Source organism: Phacochoerus africanus, chromosome 4 (genome assembly GCF_016906955.1).
Source record: "Phacochoerus africanus isolate WHEZ1 chromosome 4, ROS_Pafr_v1, whole genome shotgun sequence".
NCBI lineage: Eukaryota > Metazoa > Chordata > Mammalia > Artiodactyla > Suidae > Phacochoerus > Phacochoerus africanus.
In genome coordinates, this window is record NC_062547.1 from 282,481 (window position 1) to 302,048 (window position 19,568).

The window sequence follows — 19,568 nt, forward strand, 5'->3', positions numbered from 1 at the left end:
CCCTCCCTGCAGGGGTGGGCGCCCACTTGTCCCGGGCTTGGCCCCTGGGAGGCCCCGTTGGTTGGTTTCTGGCCCCGCTGGTTTCCAGCTGCTCCCCCTCAGGGCTGGTGAGAGTCCTGGGCACCCTGAAGGGCTCCGCAGGCAGCGCACTGCCAGGAAGTTGCTGCCCGGGCACCTGGCCCCGTGCACGCCACCAGTGTCTGCTTGATGGTGCTGGTTCCTGCCCACCCGCCCCATGCAAGACAAGGCCAAGTAGACGGGGCTGGACCCTGCCCTTCTGTCCACAGGGCTCCGGCCTCCACCTACACAGGAGGTGCCGCGTGAGCTGCTGCTCGTGACCAGAGGCTGCCTGCCAGAGCGAGCCAGGCCTCCCAGGCGGGTGCCCCTTAGTGTGGGTGGGACTTGTGTCCCCTCCAAGGACAAAAGAAGTGAACACCTTGGTTGGGGGGTGAGGGCAGGACCCCACCAGCACCGGGGGCTCCGGCCCAGACCTGTGCAGAGGAGCCAGAGGTGCAGCCACAGCCAGAACTTGGTGAAAGCTGCTGACTCTGCAATAGTTTGGGCGGCACCAGTGCTCAAAGAATGTCACTCCCGGAGTTCCCACTGTGGCACAGTGGGTTAAGAGTCCAACTGCAGCCCCTCAGGTGGCTACAGAAGCACAGGTCCAACTCCTAGAACTTCCACACGCTGCAGCCATTAAAAGACAAAAAAGACTTCTCTTGCCCAAAAGGTCTTTTACTAAATAGAGTGCCGAAAGTTCTCTCCCGGGAGTGAGGTGATTTGAGCATTTCTCGGGTACAGCCGGGGTCCCCGTGGGGGAGGAAGGCCGTCCAGGGAAAAGGAGCCTCTCAGGAGATGACCCTCAGGCCGGGCCTGCTCCCCTCCAGGGCCTGCAGGCGGTCCTCCACCTCCTCCGTCCAGTAGGTGTCGTACAGGCTGCGCAGGGGGAGGGAGGGAGGGAGGGGAGGGGGTCAGGGGGGTGGCCGCCCCCGGGCCAGCCCGCCTGCCCGGCCCCAGCTGCAGGTCGCTTACACCAGCTGCTCCAGGGCGCAGCCCGGCTGCTCCAGGCTCCCCAGCAGCTGCAGGACGCCCGGGTCGCCCACGCAGTTGTTGCTCAGGTCCAGCTCTCGCAGGCTGCGGTTGGCCAGCAGGAGCGAGGCGAGGCTGCTGCAGCCGCTGTTGGTCACCTCACAGTCCCCAAGACTGAGTGGAGAGGGGGGTGGGGTCAAGGTGGGGGGACCAGGGCCTCTGCCGCTGCCAGATGGCGAGGGGGAGGCGACACGTGTGCTGTGCTTGGAGCCTGAACCCCATCTGCACACTCGGCAAGTCCCCAGGGTCAGCCCAGCAGACACTGCCCAGCAGTCACAGGTGCACACGCTCTCGTGGCACACTCACCAGAGCACCCGCAGTGTGGTGCCTGGCTGGCTCAGGGCCTGGCACAGCTCCTGGATGCCAGAGTCACCCAGCTTGTTGCTGCTCAACTGAAGTTCCAGGAGATGCTTGTTCTGGGTCAGCATCAAGCTGAAGTGCTGGCAGCAGGCCGCCGTGAGGCTGCAGGACTTCACCCTGTGGGCAGCAGGCAGGGGCTGGGGGTGATCGCCGCCCACGGGGCAGCTCGGCCTCCGCACCCTCCTGCCCTGCCCTCGGAGGGCGCCTGCACCCCCGTCAGCCCCCAGCGCTAGTCCCACACGGGCTCTCCTGCCCCTGGCACTGCCTGGCACCCGCTCACCACAGGGACTCCAGCTGGCAGCCGGGCTGCAGCAGGCTCTCGCACAGCAGCCGGGCGCCCTCGTCGCCCAGCTCGTTGCCCGCCAGACTGAGCTCCTTCAGGGTCTCCTTGGCCTGGAGGACACGGCAGAGGTCTCTGCAGCCACTGGCGGTGATGCCACACTCCCAGAGCCTGCGGGGCGGGGGGGCCGTCACCGCAGGACCCCTGGGCCATGCCGGCCCCCCCGCCCCGAGCACGGCGTCGCCAGGGCACTCGGCAGCTCTCGCCACAGACCCAGGGCCCAGCCCGAGGCCACTCACCACAGGGTCTTGAGGCGGGAGGCGGGGCTCAAGAGCCCGGGGCACAGCTCGGCTATGCCCATGTCGCCCAGTCCGTTGCTGCCCAGGTCGAGCTCACTCAGCGAGGCCTGGGAGGCCACGATTCTGCACAGGTCTTTGCAGTTGGCTGGCGTGAGACCACAGTTCTCCAGCCTGCGGGGGCGAGAGGCGCCGGGAGCTGGGGGCCCTCCTGGCCCCCGCCTCGCCCCCCCCCGGCGCCCACCCCGAGCTTACCTGAGCGTCTCCAGCTGGCAGGCAGAGTCTGCCAGACCCTGGCCCAGCACCCGGGCGCCGGCCTCGCCGATGTCGTTGTTGCTCACCGTGAGCTCCTTCAAGGCCCGCGTGGCCCTGAGCACCGAGGCCAGGGGCTCGCAGCCGGCGGCCGTCAGGCGGCAGTACTCCAGCCTGGGGACGGGCCGGCGGTCAGCGCCTCACCCTGGCCGTGAGGCCCCAAGGCCAGCGGGCTGCTGGGCGGGGGTGGCACAGCGGGGGCCGAGCCCAGAGACCCCGCAGAGAGACCTGAGGCTCCTCTGCCAGGCTTCCTTCCTCTGCGGCCAACCCCATCCGCGCACCCAAAGGGGCCACGGCACCAACGTCAGGGAGCAGCAGTGCCTGCGGGACCCCAAGAGCCCCCTCCTCCAAGCTCCCTGCAGCCAGTGAGGGGGGAGGGGGCTCGCCCAGGGCAGACCCTCAACCAAAACCCAGGGGCTGGGGTGGGGGGGCTGCCTAGCTGGGGGAAGGGGGCGCACACTCACTGCAGCTTCTCCAGGTGGCACTGGGGGTCCAGGAGCCCCTCACAGAGCAGCCGCAGGCCGGCGTCCCCCAGTGGGTTGTCGCTGAGGTGCAGCTCCCGCAGCGTGGGCAGGGAGCGCAGTGTGCTGGGCAGGACCCCGCAGCCTGCCTCGGTCAGGGAGCAGTTCTGCAGGCTGGAGCGTGCGGCTGTCAGCGGGGCTCCCACGCAAGGCGGGCCAGCCCTCAGCAGGAGCTGGGCGAGGTGGACACAGCGCCCTGCCCATGGGGAGGCCAGGCCGCCGGGCCTTGCAGGAGGGGCTGCGACACAGCCGCGACGCGCCCGAGGGCCCAGGAAGAACAGGAGGGCTGCCGTGGGCCCGAGCCTCGCCCGGGGTGGGAGGAGGGGCCGGCAGGCTCACCTGAGCTTCTGGATCTTGCAGGTGGGGCTCCGCAGGCCCTGCAGCACCAGGTGCACGCCAGCATCGCCCAGCTCGTTGGTGCGGAGGCAGAGCTCGGTCAGGGAGGGGTTGGCCCGGAGGGCGGAACCGATGTCCTTGCAGTGCTCCTCCGTGAGGCCGCAGTCGTCGAGCCTGCGGACAGATGGGCGTTTCACACGGCAGGCTGGGACCCGCCGAGGTGCGTCACCGCCAACACGCCTCAAGCCCAACGGAAAAAGCGCGGGGGTCACCTGAGAAAAGCTCCAGGATCCTGGCAGGCAAACGCGTCTGACCGCGGGGCGGTCGGCAGGTGCAGGCTGCTCTCTCCGCCAGGAGAGAAGCCCCCTGGACGAGCCAGCGCTGCAGAGGGAAGCGCCCACCTAGAGGGCTCAGCGTGGCCAGCATGGAACGTACCAGAGCAGGCCCCAGGACCCCAGCCGCCCCATCAAGTGAAAACCGAGTCAACACAGGAGGGGGCAAAGCCCGCCCTTACAGAACGACAGTCCACACACGTGGACGGAATGCAGAGATTCAAACGCCCAGCGGGGCAAAGGCCCGGTGATGCTGCCCTGGCAAGACCCCAGATGGACGCAAAGATCAGGAGACAGTCTGCGCAGAAACGGTGTTGGCAGAGTCAGAAGGCGGTTCGCGAGGCGAGGCGGCGCTTGTCACTAACAGAGGGAACCCAGTAACTACAGTGGACATCCGGGGGGCACCGCCTCACCAGGTGGTCACAGGGACCACGGGGGTGAGCGTGTGGCACCACTGTGATGACACCATGCCGGGCAGCCCAGCACGTGGCTGTTAGCTTTCTGCCATGAACGCGTGACTCAACCATGTCAGAGGGACTCGGGTGCCAGAGCCCGAGCGGACTCCAGAGGCAGGCGGCCAAGGACAAGGAGGGACCCTGGAGACCGGGGGTCTGCAGGACCTGGAAAAGCTGGGCATGTGAGCTTGGACTCTTCGCTTGGAACGGCACCCCGGGGGACGGCGCCCAGAGGCCCCTGCACCGTTTTCACGATGCTTCGGCCAACCTACAACTTTCAAATAAGTTAAAAAGAGAAAAGAGAAGCAAGCAGGCAAGCACTCATCTCTTGCCTCCGAGCCCTGAGGAAAGTCTCGGTTTGAGACCCTCAACAGCAGAAGCCAGGGGACAAGCTGGAGACCCCTGCCCTGCTCACCAGGCCTGGACCAAGGGGGAACACACATTCGAATGGGTGGAAAAAGGACAAAAAGAGCAGTATCTCCCGCCACACGAGACACCCCACAGTTGACATCGCGCCGCTGTAACTGACGTTAGCGGGAGGTGCTGGCCGCGGGGCCGCCGGCCTGGGGGCTCCTACCTGACCACCTCATACTGCTGGAGCAGCGGCAGAAGCTCTGTCCACCGGGCGTCGCTCAGCTGCTCGCAGTGGATGTCAAGATTCATGCTGGGAGGTGGGGTGCTTCCTAGACAGAGGCGGGGGGAACGTGTCAGCCCGGCGCAGGCTGGGCTGGGCAGAGGTCCGCAGACGGGGTGGGGGGTTCCAAACAGGATCCAGGGGCCAACATTTCAGAAGCCACAGCCCGGCCCTGCTGCTTCGTGTCCGTTCTGCAGCACCTTCATCCACGCCAGCCTCCAGGAGCAAAAATAGGGGTGGGCAGAGGGACGCTGTGCCCACTGGGCCCCCCAGCAAAGACCACCAGGGACGGCAGGGCTTGGGGACAGACGGAGGCCTCTCTCAGCGGCCAGCGCCCCGCACCGGGCCTATGCGGCACCTCCTGCCTGGGAGGAAGTTGAAACCAGCACTCGCCACCCAAAGCCCTGCTTCCAACTGGCCTGGGCTGTGGCAGGGGGCGGGCTGGACAGTGTGGAGACCCCAGGCAGGTGGGCACGGGGGCCCCAATCCAGGAAGTGCTACGCAAACTCCGTGCCTGCGCAGCCTCCCCTCTAAGAACGGAGGACTGCACCGGCCAGGCGGCCACAAAGCCAGACCCCCTCCCAGCATGCCGGCACCTGAGGCCTCACCCCTGGAGCAGCGGATGGGAGGGGCAGGTGCCTGTGGTCAGGTGACCGTTCCCAGGGGCGCCACAACAGGTGCCCTGGATGGGACAGAGCAGGTGGGTGGGGCCACGGGTCCAGTGACCAGCACTCTGGGTGGCCACTGGGGCTGTCTGCTTCCATGATCGCCCACACAGGGCAGGTCCTCTGCGCCAGCTCACCAAGGAGGCTGAGAAAAGAGTGAGGCGTCTGGCCGGCAGGCCTGGAACGGGAGATCACAGGCCCTGAAACCTCACCTGGGCCAGCACGGAGCCTGAACCAAAGAGGAACCAGGGCCCCAGGCAGGGGGCCAGCGGGAGAGGAACCCCCGGGCAGCCTGGTGCTGGGGCGGGAAAAGTGCCTGGGGGCAGGGCTTCATTCAGAAGCCAGTAGGAAGTAAAGGCTCTGCCTGGGCACAGCCACCCCAGGCTCCAACAGGATGACTCAGACCCCCCGGGGGTTCCCCCCCAGCCCCTGAAGCCCGGATTCCTGAGAATGATACCCGACTCAGGTTTGCGTCCATGCCTGGCGGGCCCAGGCTTTGCTAAAGGGGGGCTTCCCCACCCCCCGCACCCCCGTCTGGTTGGGAGCCCACAGCAGGGCGGAGGGACACCCCAGGCCAAGGCTGAAGTTACAGTCCTGCTGGGTGGAGGAGACCCCTGCTGCCAACCAACAGCAAGACTCCGGCTTGCTCATCCTAACGGATGGGCCTGCTGAGAAACCAAGGCCAGGGCGGAGGTAGCTGGCCCGTCAACAGCCATCACTGGCAGAGGCCACCCGGGCCCTGCCCTTCCTGACCCAGGGCGTGGTCACCCAAACCCTGACTCAGAATCCTCAGTCACCACCGGAAAGGCTCAGGAGGGGGACTCGCTGGTGCCGACCCGTTGAGGGGGGGATCCACTGAGGATCTCCAGCCCCAATAGCTCCCTTGGGGCTGCGCCCTCTCCCTGAATCCCACGTGACATTAGGGGACGCAGTGTCCAGGGTAGAGAACCACAGACCCGACTAGGCCCCGGGGCTCCCCTTTGGTTGACCCTTGGGGCCAGGAGGGCACTTCTTAGCCTCCTGGTGACTGATCCCTTTGAGGATCCGTGAAAAAGTTAACGTCCTCCAAAGGTGCTGCGTGTACAACCATCCTCACAAGCCACCAGTTAGGGGACCTGGTCTGGGTAGGAAGAGGCACGTGTCTAGCCCAATGCCTCGCTGGGAACCGGGAGCTCCACCAGCGGAGCCGCTCCCTAGGCCCAGGCACGGGGCCAGGGTCTCAACAAGGCCCCATGAATTGCTTCCAGAAGGGATGGGCCGAAGCGCAGAGCGGCGCCGGCATGCGAGCCGCGTCTTTCCGCCTTCCCGGGGGCAGCGCCCGCGTCGCCGGCCCGCCCCCGCTCGGCGCAGCACGGTTACCCGTGAGAGGCAGGGGGCGGCGGCGCGCCGGGCTCCAGGGCCACCTCCGCGCCCACCCGAGACTCCGCATGTGTCCGGAGGTCGGGGGTCAGCGCGGGGCCCGGCGGGGGCCGCTCGGACGCCGCCCGGAGAGGGCTCCTGGCGCCCCGGGCCCTGCTCCCTTCTCGGGCCCGGGAACCCTCCGCCGCGCGGTCAGGGTGCTGGCCCGGAACATCCGCGGAGTTTTAACTGACCCCAAACGCCCCGGGGCCCCTGGCCCCGGCTTCCCGGCCCGCTCCCGCGGCGGCCGAGCACCGCGCCTCCTACCTCCTGCCGCCGCCCTCGCCGCAGACCCAGGGCCCAGAACGTTTTCACCACGGCCGGGGGCGGGGCCACGACCGGGGGCGGGGCCGGGGCGGGGCCACGGCCGGGGCGGGGCCTGGGAGGGCGGGAGCCCGACCCGCAGAGAGGCCTGCGTCCGGGGTTCTCCCCTCCGTGGGGGTCGAGGCTGGAGGCCTAGGGTTTTGGGGACTCACTACGGTAAATTTAAAACATCAGAGGAGTTCCCTCCCGGCTCTGTGGATTAAGCATCTGGCGCTGTCACTGCTGTGGCTCTGGTTACAGCTGTGGCGCTGGTTCTATCCCTGGCCTTGGAACCTCCCCATGCCCCCTCCCCACAAAAAACTTCCAAACAGGAATTTACAACAGCGGGAGGGAAAGAAGATGTGGCCCAAACGGTCAGTTACTGAAACGGACCAAGATCTCCGAGTTTAACAAAGGAGGCTTAGGGAGCTGGTGTTGGTTCACGGAGGGAATAAAGGAAAGAATATTTAGGCCCGTCGTTGCTTATGTAGCTTGCAAGGGGGTTGCAAGGGGGTCAGGGCCACCAGTGTGGGGCAGGGGTCCCAAAGAGCTCAGTGTGCCCCAAGGCACAACCACTCCCACCCCACCCCACAAGCTTCCCCAGGGCAAGCGCAAGCTGACAAGTTGTTGAGTGAAGACACCTGGCAGCTCTTCCACACTGATGTGGGTGGCGGTGGGTTTCTGGCTGAGGCTACGGCAGCCTGCGGTGGGAGGGCCTCTGGGCACGCCAGTGTGTCAAGCAACTTTAACGTGATTTTTATCGCATGAGCAGTATGTGCTTTTTGAAGAAAAACCAGAAGAAATGAAAGGCCCCAGGAGTTCCCCTCGCGGCTCAGTGGTTAACGAACCCAGCAAGTATCCATGAGGACGCAGGTCGATCCCTGGCCTTGTTCAGCAGGTTAAGGATCTGGCGTTGCCATGAGCTGTGGTGTAGGTCGCAGACACAGCTCGGATCCCGCGTTGCTGTGGTGTAGGCCTGTGGCTACAGCTCCAATTAGACCCTAGCCTGGGAACCTCCATATGCCACGGGTGTGGCCCTAAAAAGCAAAAAAATAAAATAAAAATAAGATATGAAGAATGATAGGCATAATAACTGCCCCCCAGAGTGATCACGTCCTGATCCCTAAACTTGTCAGCAGTTACCTTACATGCCAAAGGTGTCTTTGCAAATATATGACAAAGTTAAGAATCTTTTTTTTTTGGCTGTGTCCATGGCACACAGGAGTTCCCGAGCCAGGGATCAAACCTGTGTCATAGCAGCGACCCACACACACCACAGCAGCAACCCAAGCCACAACAGTGACAAGAGTGGATCTTTAACCCACCAAGCCACGAGGGAACTCCATTAAGTTAAGAATCCTGAGATGGGAAGACTGGCCTGGATTACTTAAAAAGCCCAATGTAACCATGAGGGTCATTAAAAGAGAGAGGCAAAAGAGTCAAACTAAGACCCTCCCTCAAAGGGAGCTCCCATTGTAGCACAGGAGAAATGAATCCGACTAGGAACCACGAGGTTGCAGGTTCGACCCCTGGCCTTGTTCAGTGGGGCCTCGCTCAGCAGGTTAAGGATCTGGCGTTGCCATGAGCTGTGGTGTAGGTCAAAGATTCGGCTCAGATCTGGTGTTGCTGTGGCTGTGGTGTAGCCCAGCAGCTGTAGCTCCGATCAGACCCCCAGCCTGGGAACCTCCGAATGCCACGGGTGCGGCCCTAAAAAGAAAAAGAAAAAAAAAAAAAAAAAAGACCCTCACAGAGGAAGTGTGAGAATGGAAGCAGAGGTTGGAGTGGCTGTGCTTTGAAGACGGAGGAAAGCAGCCTCCAGAACTAGGAAAGGCCAAGAACTAGATTCTCCCCTGGAGCCTCTGGAAGGAACCAGCCTGTGGATACTGTGACTCTAACTCCAGCGGTAACTGAGGTTTAGCACCTGCTATCAGCCTCTACTGCAGCCGCCCACCCGCAGCACACCCGCTGAGCCAAGCTCAGGGTGGAAACCAGGAGGGAGGCACTCTTACTCTGGGAAAACTGCAAGAACAGGTCTTCAGATAGTTCGATAGTCTTAGATTTTCTGAGCCCAATTCTTGCACCTCCTCATTATCTAGAAAAACACTAACCGCCAGTGACGACTGATGTCCGTGACCGGCAGCAAAACTTCTGCAAAGTGTGTGCCTGGCTGCAGGCCTTCACCTTCGCCCTTCACCTTCGCCATAGCTTGATACTCAGCTCTGGAACACTGCCTCCTGGGCTGCAGTTAGTGGACAAAACAAAAGTGTCATCTCTGAGGACAGGCACTCCCAAGGGTAGCCAATGAACCCAGAGGGCACTCAGGAAAGCACATGAATGGAGTGATTCCAGCAAGCCCGGACCTTTACATCTTCCCACAGAAACTGGTTTTCCGTAAATCTGGTTATCTGTACATCTTTTGTTCCAACCACCTTCCCTTTGCTGCAAAAACTCATATATGCCAGCTTCCCCCCGGCCTCCTTGGAACAGTTTCTTGAGGCTACCTGAGAGGCTGTCTCCGGGGCTTAAGTCCTAATTTCACCCCAAATAAAACTCAACTCAATTTCCAGGTTGTATTTTTTTAGTTGACACCGGTAAGGTCCCTTTTGGACTTCTGGCCTTCAGAACCGTAAAATACTATCTGCAGCCACTTGCTACAGTAGCAGGAGGAAATTAATGCACACCAGAGTTGCTACATTCTTCACTTAAGAATAGATAGGTAAGGAGTTCCCATCGTGGCACAGTGGAAAGAAGTCCGACTAGGAACCACGAGGGTGCGGATTTGATCCCTGGTCTCGTTCAGTGGGTTAAGGATCTGGTGTTGCCGTGAGCTGTGGTGTAGGTCACAGACGCGGCTTGGATCCTGTGTTGCTGTGGCTGTGGTAAAGGCCAGCAGCTACAGCTCTGATGAGACCCCTAGCCTGGGAACCTCCATATGCCACTGGGTGGGGCCCTAAAAAGACAAAAGACAGGAAAAAAAAAAAAAAGATACATAGGAGTTCCCATGTGGCTCGGCAGTGAACAAACCCAACTAGCATCCATGAGGACATGGGTTCGATCCCTGGCCTCACTCAGTGGGTTGAGGATCTGGCATTGGGGTGAACTGTGGGGTAGGTCGCACGGCTGGGATCTGGCATTGCTGGGGCTGGGGCTGTAGGCCAGCGAGTGCAGCACCGAGCTCTGATTTGCCGCCTCGCCTGGGAACTTCCATAGGCAGTGGGTACAGCCCTAAAAAGACAAAAAAAAAAAAAGATATGTACATGCAAACGCAAACACACATGTATGTGTATAGATATATATGCAAGCTAACTTTTATTTATTTTTTTGTCTTTTTGCTATTTCTTGGGCCGCTCCCGCGGCATATGGAGGTTCCCAGGCTAGGGGTCAAATCGGAGCTGTAGCCACCGGACTACGCCAGAGCCACAACAACGCGGGATCCGAGCCGCGTCTGCAACCTACACCACAGCTCACGGCCACGCCGGTTCGTTAACCCACGGAGCAAGGGCAGGGACCAAACCCGCAACCTCATGGTTCCTAGTCGGATTCGTTAACCACTGCGCCACGACGGGAACTCCTGCAAGCTAACTTTTCATGTCCACATTGCATTTCACTGTCCCAATGTATTCATTTTACTCAACCAAGCTCTACAGGCCGACATTGAGACTGTTTTCAACAAGCCCTTGTGATAAACCCGACCCCGCGGCCCCCGACGTGCTGTCCCACTTACGTCCTTCGACTTCCCACGCGAGCTGCCCACCCAGCTCCCCCAGGGTTCTCGAGTGACCTAACGGGGAAAAGCTGCAGGGAGGGCAGATGGCCATGCCCAAGGCCCAGGACCCTGTGGGCACCACTCGGGCCAGTCCTCTCTGGCAGAGCTGTCTGTCCGTCCTGGGTGTCGGTTCTCTGTGGTATTAAGATCCAGGGTTACTCAACTTGAGAAGGAAAGTCTGGCGGAGCCCGCCCTCGCTTGTATAGACCTCTGGTTGCCAACAGGGGGACCCCAGGACGGTGCCGCAGACCCCCCACGGCGCAGGTCACGCAGGCGCAGACCCAGCGCCCGGCGCCGCGACTCCCAGCACGCCCCGGAGGAGGGGCGGCCGGCGCGCGCGCGTGCGCGGAAGCGCACTCGGTCGCCCTGACGTCTGCCGAGCGCGCCGAAGTTCGCTGGGCGGTGCCGCGACCGCGGCCCGCGAGGCCCCGCCCCCGGGGAGGCCCGCCCCCGAGGGCCGAGAAGGGATTCCCCTCCTAGCCCAGCGGACCCTTCGTCCCGCCTCGCGAGTGCGCGTCTCCCCAGGCTCCTCCACTCGCGGCCCGACTAAGGCCGACGCCGCTGAAGGCTGACGCCGGACCGGTCGGCCGTGTGTTTGCCCCCCCCGCTGACGGACCGCGGGAGTGACTGACCTAGACACGTCGACAGACTGTCCCCGTCCTGTAGCCCAGGAGGGAGAAGGCCTACTTCCGGCCGGGGCGGAGCGGGCGAGGTCGCCAGGCGGTGCCGGGGCCAGCGGTGGGGCGGGGCCTAGAGCCTGGGGGCGGGGCTCGCGAGGGCGTTGGAGTGGGCGGCTGGCGGAGTCTCTTTGGGGGCGGGGCCTGTTGACGGGGCGGGGCCAGCTGTGGTCCCCAAGGCGCCCACCCCGCCTCCCGCTGCGCTGGGACTGAAGGGCCGAAAGCGCGTCGGTGGGCGGGGCCTCGCAGGTGGGATCCAGTGCGGATGCGGCCTCTCAGAGCCTGGGCAGTGACCTTAACGTGGCGGTCAAGGGGTCGGTTCTCTGGTTCGAAGCAAGGTCTGGATGTCGGGATTGTGCAGGCACAGACCACGAAAGCTGGAGAGTAAGAGACAGACAGACAGATGGTTTCGCAAGAAAGTAGCAACTCTTTCATTAAGACTGCTTTTGTAATCTGGGTGTAATGCTTCATTCTTCTGACGTGGTCAATGCATGGTAACAGTTGATTCGTAAGTGTTTATTAAGTGACTCCTGTGTGCCAGGCTATGTTGTAGGTGTTGAGGCTTCGACACTGCGCGGAACAGACGTCCCCGAAGGAAGGAAGCCCGGGCGGGAGGGCGAGGCGGGCCTGGGAGGATTGCGAGCCGGGCCAGGAGCTGGTGAGCGGCGAGGGGCGCGGCCAGGCTCCACGGACGGAATGAGGCCAGGGGTGCCCAGCGGAAAGAGGACACTGAAGGCACCCGGGGCACCGGGTGTGGCATGGCTATGATGAGGTCAGGTACAGGGCTTCAGGGGGCCATGTGGGGGATCATGGCAGCCCACCAATGGGCATTGGGATGAGCAGGGGTGGGGATGGCGACAGGGCCACGACTGAGGTGGCTGGAGCTCCAGTGAAGGGCCGCCGTGGGAGGGGTGAGGCCACGGAGCAAAGAAACAGCAAGGCGACCCAGAGCCTTCCGCTGGTGGGAGCTGGGGATGCTGGGCCGGGGGGGTGGTTTGGGGGAAGGTGATGAATTGGCTAAACTGACTGGCCGTCTGGGCACGAGGGAATTAACGGTGTGGCAGTGCTGGCGAAAGAAAGGGAGAGAGAAGGGGCTCTCTGGGGTCCCCCATGCACCTTCACACCAGCAGATCCCGGGCTGGGGCTGAAATCACAGAATGCCCGCCAAACTGAGGCTCACCCACAGGACATTCATTGTCCCCGTCCAGGGCAGGCCTGGACACCATCCATGCTGCCAGAGTGGTTCGGGCCTGGGGCGGCTGCGGGATGGCCCCAGACGCGTCAGCCACAGGCCCTCGGCCCGAGGCAGGGAGGAGAAGTTGCGATATTGGAGGAGACTCGCTCCCGCAGCCCCTCCGCCCACGCTGGACCTGGAGGTGCAGACCTGTTCCCTCAGAGACCCCTCCCCACCCCAGAGGCCCGCCTCCCCTCGGAAGCCCCTCCCCTGGAGCCCCCATCCCTCTAGAGAGCCCAGCTCCTCGAGCCACTGTGGATCGTGCGGAAGACCTCGTGGCCCCGGTGCAGAGCTTAGGTTCCGCTCCCTGAGCAGGAGACGGGTCAGGAGCGTCCAGTGGCAAGTGGAGTTCAGAAGTCGGGGCCTTTTTGTTTGCTTTGCTTCCTTTGTCTTTTTAGGGCCGCAGGTGCGGTATATGGAGGTTCCCAGGCTAGGGGTCGAACCCGAGCTGCAGCTGCCAGCCTACACAGCCACGCGGGATCCGAGCCGCATCTGCGACCCCCACCACCGCTCATGGCGACGCCGGAGCCTTACCCCACTGAGCAAGGCCAGGGATGGAACTGCAACCTCCTGGTTCCTAGTCGGATTCGCTAACCACTAAGCCTTCACGGGAACTCCAAGACTGTTTTGTGTTGTCCTGGCCTTTTGTAGGTCTGGTTGATGGGTGTGGTGGCAGGAAGGAGCGCTCCAGCATCAGCCTCAGTAGCTGTAAACACAGCGGGACTGCTTAAGAACTTAAGGCCGCCTTGCCGCGGGGTGCAGTTACTCTGGGCATGTTAATTTGGGGTTGTCTGTGAGACACTGGGGGACTTGCTGACGGCTTCACGGAGGGGGAAGGAGGGTGTTTAAAGCTGTGGAGAGAAGGCCCTGAGCCGACCCCTGGGCAGATCCCTGCCTGCACGGCCAACCGGGTAAGGAAAGTTCCTTGGGGTGGGGCCACTCAGGTCTGGGGGCCAGGGGGCTGGGGAGGGTGCCAGCTTGGCATGGAGCCTGGCACCCCTCAGGTACCTACTCCCCAGAGCGTCCCCTGGCAATGGCTTCCTTCAACATATGCTGGAAAATTTGTCAAAATAAAGCATTTTAATTCAGTTCATTATTGCCATATATTACTTAATGACATAAGTACACATTCCTAAAAATACAAAGACAAAAAAAAAAATACAAAAGGGGAGTTCCCGTCGTGGCGCAGCAGAAACGAATCTGACCAGCACCCATGAGGATGCAGGTTTGATCCCTGGCCTCGCTCAGTGGGTTAAGGATCCGGCGTTGCTGTGAGCTGTGGCATAGGTCGCAGACACAGCTCAGATTTGGCTTGGCTGGGGCTGTGGTGTAGGTCGGCAGCTACAGCTCTGATTCAACCCCTAGCCTAGGAACCTCCATATGCCTTGGATGCAGCCCTAAAAAATGACCAAAGGAAGAAAGAAAAGAAAGTAAAAGAAAAAATCTCGCCAACCTGGAGTTAGGAAAGGAGTTCACAGATTTGACAGGAGAAGTAAACCCCATCAAAGGTAAAAGCCTGCATCCCGATGTTCGCAGAGCTGACAGGAGGGAGGCTCGGAAAGCAGTCCGGCAGCATCTGGTAAGATTGAAACGGTACAGAGTCTTTGACCGGAACGTGCTCTCTGGGAGTCGGGCCACCTCCCGGAAAGCAGGATTCTATCCCAGAGGATGCATGGTGCGGCTGGTGGCAGGTGCATTGCCGGCGGTGGCAGAATCGGGACCATGTGGACGGCCACGCGGAGAGTGCAGCTGGCACCGCTAGCACAGCCCTGGCATCTGGCACCGAGCGAGGCTGACCCCAAGCTGGGGACACAGGGAAGCAGCAGGGAGCTGCCCCAACGAGGGGGTGGTGATGGAAGAGGGGGAGGGGAGGCTCCGAGACCTTGTTGAGGCCAGGGACCCCTGGTGTGCGCACAGGTGGGGCACAGCAGGCTCGCATGGACCCACGCAGGCGCAGACGATCTGTCAGGAAAGATAACATGCCTAAGTTTTGGCCAGGGTGCTGCTGCGTGCGGAGGTGGGAGAAGGCTCAGTGCAGAGCCCGCAAGAGAGAAGAGGAGGCTGTGGCTTTTAAACCACGTGAAAGGAATTCCTGCAGGGGCCGCAGTGGGCTGAGAATCCTGCTGCAGATGTGTGGGTTCTCCCCGCCCAGCACAGTGGTTCTGCCTGTGGCAGCGGTGGCGTAGGTCGAGGCTTTGGCTGGAAATCAGTCCCTGGCTGGGGAACTTCCATATGCCCGTAGATAAATAAATAAATTCTTACAATAAAATAAAACCACCCGAGAGACTGCACATGGGCACACTCACCCGTGGGAGGTGGAGGGCAGTTCCAAAGGGAAGCGGTGAAAAGACAAGGCCCGGCCAGCGGAAGTCCCGCTCGGGTGCCTGACTTCAGCAGAGCACAGGGGACACGAGGCCCTGGCTCCGAGGACGCTGCAGGGAGGGTGTGGCCCGGGGCCCTGCCTGCACCTCCTCGGTGGTCAGCCTTGCAGCGCGATGCCCTTCGTGCCTGCCAGGTGGGCTCTGCTCCCACAAGGAGGACCTGCCTTCTGCCCAAAGGCCCTGGTGGATTTAGCAGGAACAGGCTCTTTTGGAGAAAGCCCTCTATTTCCCATAGTGGGTCTGGAAGGGCTGTTTCATTTAGACCCTGGTAGGCACCCAGCATGGCACCAAGCACACAGTAGATGTTTAATGAATGTAGAGGCTGGAGTTCCCGTTGCGGCTCAGCGTTAATGAATCTAACTAACATCTATGAGGACACAGGCTCAATCCCTGGCCTCACTCAGTGGGTTTAAGGATCCACATTGCCGTGAGCTGTGATGTAGGTCACAGATGCAGCTTGGATCCTGCGTTGCTGATGCTGTGGCACAGGCGGGCGGCTATAGCGCTGATTCAGCCCCTGGCCTGGGGACCCCCATATGCCACAGGTGCAGCCCTAAAAAGCAAAAATAAAAATAAATGTAAAAGAGTGAGTGACACTTAGGGTTTCGTGGCGTCCTGGGCATAAGGTGGCAGGGGGAAACCACGGGAAGGCCCCATGTGGCTGAGCATTCACAAGAGGCAGCACAGGACCCACTGGGGACGGGGCATGGAGACGGCCACCTGCACCACAGGGGAGGCCTGGAGGGCACTGCGAAACACCAGTGCAACCCTTGAGAAAAGCCGCTTTTGTCCCCAGGTGCCGGTCCTGCCCTGGCCAGCCCTGAGCCCTGTGGCTTCCCCACAGCCGCAGGCAGATGCGTGTCCTGGTGGGGCCTGCCATCGAGGGCAAAGGCCACAGGAGGCCGGCTCTGCTCCCAGGGCTTGGGATTGGGGGCCTCCCGGAGGCAGCTCTTTTGCAGCCTTGCGGACCTCCAAGCCCTTGGTTTGCTAAAGGCCCACATTGGAAGACACTGCTTTTGCCAAGGAGGCTCTAAATAGAAAATTCGTCTTGAGCTCATGGTTTAGCCTGCCCTACTTCTGCCTCAGAACTGTTGGCTTGGGTGCTGGGTCTCTGCTGGGGGTGCTTGTCTTAGAAACGCAGGACTTAGGAGGGCGAGTCACTCCTTCCCTCTCTTCTGCTGTTTGAGGACATGGCCATGTGGTCGGCCCCGGAGGACCAGGAGGTCGTGTGCCCAGAACTGCCTCCACAACGGGGCAACTCTTTGCCAGAAGACTTGGTTTAAAGGCGTCTAGTTCCTCTTGCGGCTCAGCAGGTTATGAACCCGACTAGTATCCACGAGGACGTCTGTTTGATCCCTGGCCTCCTTCAGTGAGTTAAGGATCCAGCGTTGCCATGAGCTGTGGTGTAGGTCGCAGACCCAGCTTGGATCTGGCATTGCTGTGGCTGTGGTGTAGGCGGGCGGCTACAGCTCCAATTGGACCCCATCTGAGATCAGACAGTGACATTGTGGCACCGCACGACCAGGTGATGCAGCGTTGACGGCCAGAGTGAGGGACCTGAGCTCAGTCCAGGAGCTGGTGGAGCTCAAGACAGACAGAGAGAGACAGACGGACGGAGGGAGACAGAGACATGCAGATGTGGCAGCAGAGGAGCCCTTCTTTTTTTTTTTTTTGTCTTTTTGCCATTTCTTTGGGCCACTCCTGCGGCATATGGAGGTTCCCAGGCTAGGGGTCGAATCAGGGCTGTAGCCACCGGCCTACACCACAGTCACAGCAACGCCAGATCCGAGCCGTGTCTGCAACCTACACCACAGCTCACGGCAACGCCGGATCCTTAACCCACTGAGCAAGGGCAGGGACTGAACCCGCAACCTCATGGTTCCTAATCGGGTTCGTTAACCACTGCACCATGACGGGAACTCCCAGAGGGGCCCTTCTTTTGTGATCCTGTCCCTTTGGAGTGTGACCTGGGGTGAGACTCGTACTGACCGGCTGCAGCTGAGCTTCTGGACACAGAGCGAGTGCTGGCTACGTGCCCTTCCCAGCTGGGTCTCAGCACTCCTGAGGCAGTGGGTTCCCAAACTCCCACCCCCAGGGCCTGGCAGGGGTGTCACGCTCCTCAGAGCTCTGGGCTCAAGTTCCTTCGGTTTTCATCATCACTTCCTCGTTTTTTTCTTTTTAGGGCCGCTCCCGCGGCATATGGAGGTTTCCAGGCTGGGGGTCGAATCAGAGCTACAGCTGCCAGCCTGCACCACAGCCACAGCCACGCCAGATCCCAGCTGCATCTTCGACCTACACCACAGCTTACGGCAACACCAGATCCTTAACCTACTGAGTGAGGCCGGGGATCGAACCCTTCACCTGATGATTTGTGGCCAGATTCGTTTCCACTGCGCTACGACGGGAATTCCCATCGGCACTTTCGAATCTGCAAGGATCAGAACATCTGAAGTGGCCGGTGGTCACGTGGTGTCGTGACCTGGATGCGTCCTGGCTGACGTCTCCTCAGGACCTGCCAACCCGCCCCAGGCCAGGAGCCTTCGGGAGAGCAGGGCGTCGGCCAGCCTCCCGGTGCTGGTCATCGGCTGGGCCGGTGCCGCCACTCGCGCAGAGGTCCACGTGGGCGAAACACTCAGAGGGATGGAGAGCCTGGCGCCTCAGCAGGGACCGGGCTGGGCGGATGGGAGCCGGGCACTCTGGCCGCCTGGCCCCGCAGCCCTCGGCGGCCTGCCTGTGGCTGAAACTCACCTGCCCTGCAGAGGCCCCCAGACGCCCCTCGCTCTCTCCAGGATTGCACCGTGTCCAGCAGCCCGCGGGGATTGCTGGTGCACGTCCACGCAGCCGGGAGCCAGCACCGCTTTCTGCCCGGGAGGAGGTGCCCAGTGCACTCAGCGAGCTTGGTGGAAACCCATGGGGAGGCCGAGTGCTCCGGCCCGGGCACGGCTCTCACACCTCAGGTGAGCCGGCAGTGCCCTGCCTCCGGCCCGGCTCTTGGGGAGCTTCCCCCACCCCCAAGCCCAGCGGGTCCCCAAGCCGCGTGCTCGTGGGCTCCAGGCCTTTCGGAAGGAGCAGCTCCCGGCCCCCCAGGGCCCCCTTCAAACCGCTTCTCCTGCCCGTGGCTCGGCCCATTCTGTGTCCAGCCCCCGAGTCCATGACCTGTTCACAGACTTGCAGTGTCTCTTGTCCCTGGGTTCTAACACACTGATTCCCTATTCGCCTGAAATCCACTTGAGCTGCATCCCACAGGCCTGCCGGTGTAGTTGCTCTAAGTATTTCTAATTCCCATTGTGAGCTCTGCTTAGACCCAGGAACCATTGAGAGATGAGTCTTTGTTTCCTAGTCTGTGGGTTTTTTAAACCATCAACAAGAAAGTGTTGAGGGCCCCCCAGAGGGGTCCTTGGGTCCTGGGGCTGAGGTACCCAAGGGGGCATGCCCCGCTAAGCATGTGTATTTTTGGCTACACGGGTGATTTTTGTTTTGTTTCAGGTTTTTGCCTTTTGGGGGCCTCACCTGCAGCAGACGTAAGTTTCCAGGCCAGGGGTCCAATCAGAGCTGCAGCTGCCGGCCTACACCAGAGCCACGGCAACACCAGATCCGAGCTGCAGCTGCAACCTACACCGCAGCTTTCGGCAACACCAGATCCTTACCCCACTGAGCAGGTCAGGATGGACCTCGAATCGCCACGGATCCTAGTCGGGTTCTTAAGCCGCCGAGCTACATACAAGGAATTCCCTACAGATGAGTTTCTGAAATGGTTTTGGCTTTGGCCACAACGGCAGCATGCAGAATTCCTGGGCCAGGGATTGAACCTGTGCCACAGCAGGTTCTGCACTGCACCGACAATATGGGATCCTTAACCCCACAAGAAAACTCCAGCCTTTCCTGCTTTTAGGTAGACCTTATTTCATTTCACTTAAAATCACGGCTTTCGACCCTTAAGTGGGCCCTTACTGTTGGTGCAGCTACTGACGTGGGGGCTTTGTTTTTACTTTACACCGTCTTCGCCTCGCTTTCCTTCTTCTTCTACCGCGATGTAAACGTGAGGTCTCCCCTCTTGACTTTAACGTGCACAGCGTAGCCTTGTTCACCACGAGGGTCTCTCGAACAGATGCTTTCCGGACACACATTTTTTTTTTAATTACTCAAATGAATTTATCACATCTGTAGTTGTGCAATGATCATAACAATCTGATTTCACAGGATTTCCACCCCACAGCCCAGGCACATCCCCCCACCCCCAAAACTGTCTCCTCCGGAGACCATAAGTTTTCCAATGTCTGTGAGTCAGCATCTGTTCTGCAAAGAAGTTCCGTCTGTCCTTTTTTCAGATTCCACATGTCAGTGAAAGCTTTTGATGTTGGTGTCTCACTGTATGGCTGACTTCACTTCGAATGATAGTTTCTAGGTCCATCCATGCTGCTAAAAATGCCGGTATTTCGTCCCTTTTAATGGCTGAGTAATATTCCATTGTGTGTATGGACACATCTTCTAGATCCACGCCTCTGTCGATGGACATGGAGGTTGTTTCC

General features: G+C 61.1%; 1 protein-coding gene across 3 annotated transcripts; it reads right to left on the minus strand.

Moving 5' to 3' along the window:
* Positions 1-719: 719 nt before the first annotated feature.
* RNH1 (ribonuclease/angiogenin inhibitor 1) lies at positions 720-11,493 on the minus strand. 3 transcript variants are annotated; one of them, XM_047774830.1, is made up of 10 exons: positions 11,380-11,493; positions 4,559-4,664; positions 3,198-3,368; positions 2,802-2,972; positions 2,281-2,451; positions 2,029-2,199; positions 1,730-1,900; positions 1,396-1,566; positions 1,033-1,203; positions 720-936 (listed from the first exon to the last, which is right to left on the minus strand). In XM_047774830.1, the coding sequence occupies exons 2-10, from the start codon at positions 4,642-4,644 to the stop codon at positions 849-851; spliced, it is 1,371 nt and encodes a 456-aa protein (XP_047630786.1). In that variant the 5' UTR covers positions 4,645-4,664; positions 11,380-11,493; the 3' UTR covers positions 720-848. The 3 variants fall into 3 exon arrangements, with proteins under 3 accessions (XP_047630786.1, XP_047630787.1, XP_047630784.1); XM_047774831.1 differs by lacking the exon at positions 11,380-11,493 and adding an exon at positions 9,090-9,111; XM_047774828.1 differs by lacking the exon at positions 11,380-11,493 and adding an exon at positions 6,946-7,009.
* Positions 11,494-19,568: the final 8,075 nt, after the last annotated feature.

Coding starts and splice junctions, on each gene's coding strand:
- RNH1 (XM_047774830.1), bottom strand. CDS start 4,644: ATGAATCTTGACATCCACTGCGAGCAGCTGAGCGACGCCCGGTGGACA. Junction 2,200..2,280: donor TGCCAGCTGGAGACGCTCAG/GTAAGCTCGGGG, acceptor TCGCCCCCGCAG/GCTGGAGAACTGTGGTCTCA. Junction 1,901..2,028: donor TCCCGCCTCAAGACCCTGTG/GTGAGTGGCCTC, acceptor CCCGCCCCGCAG/GCTCTGGGAGTGTGGCATCA.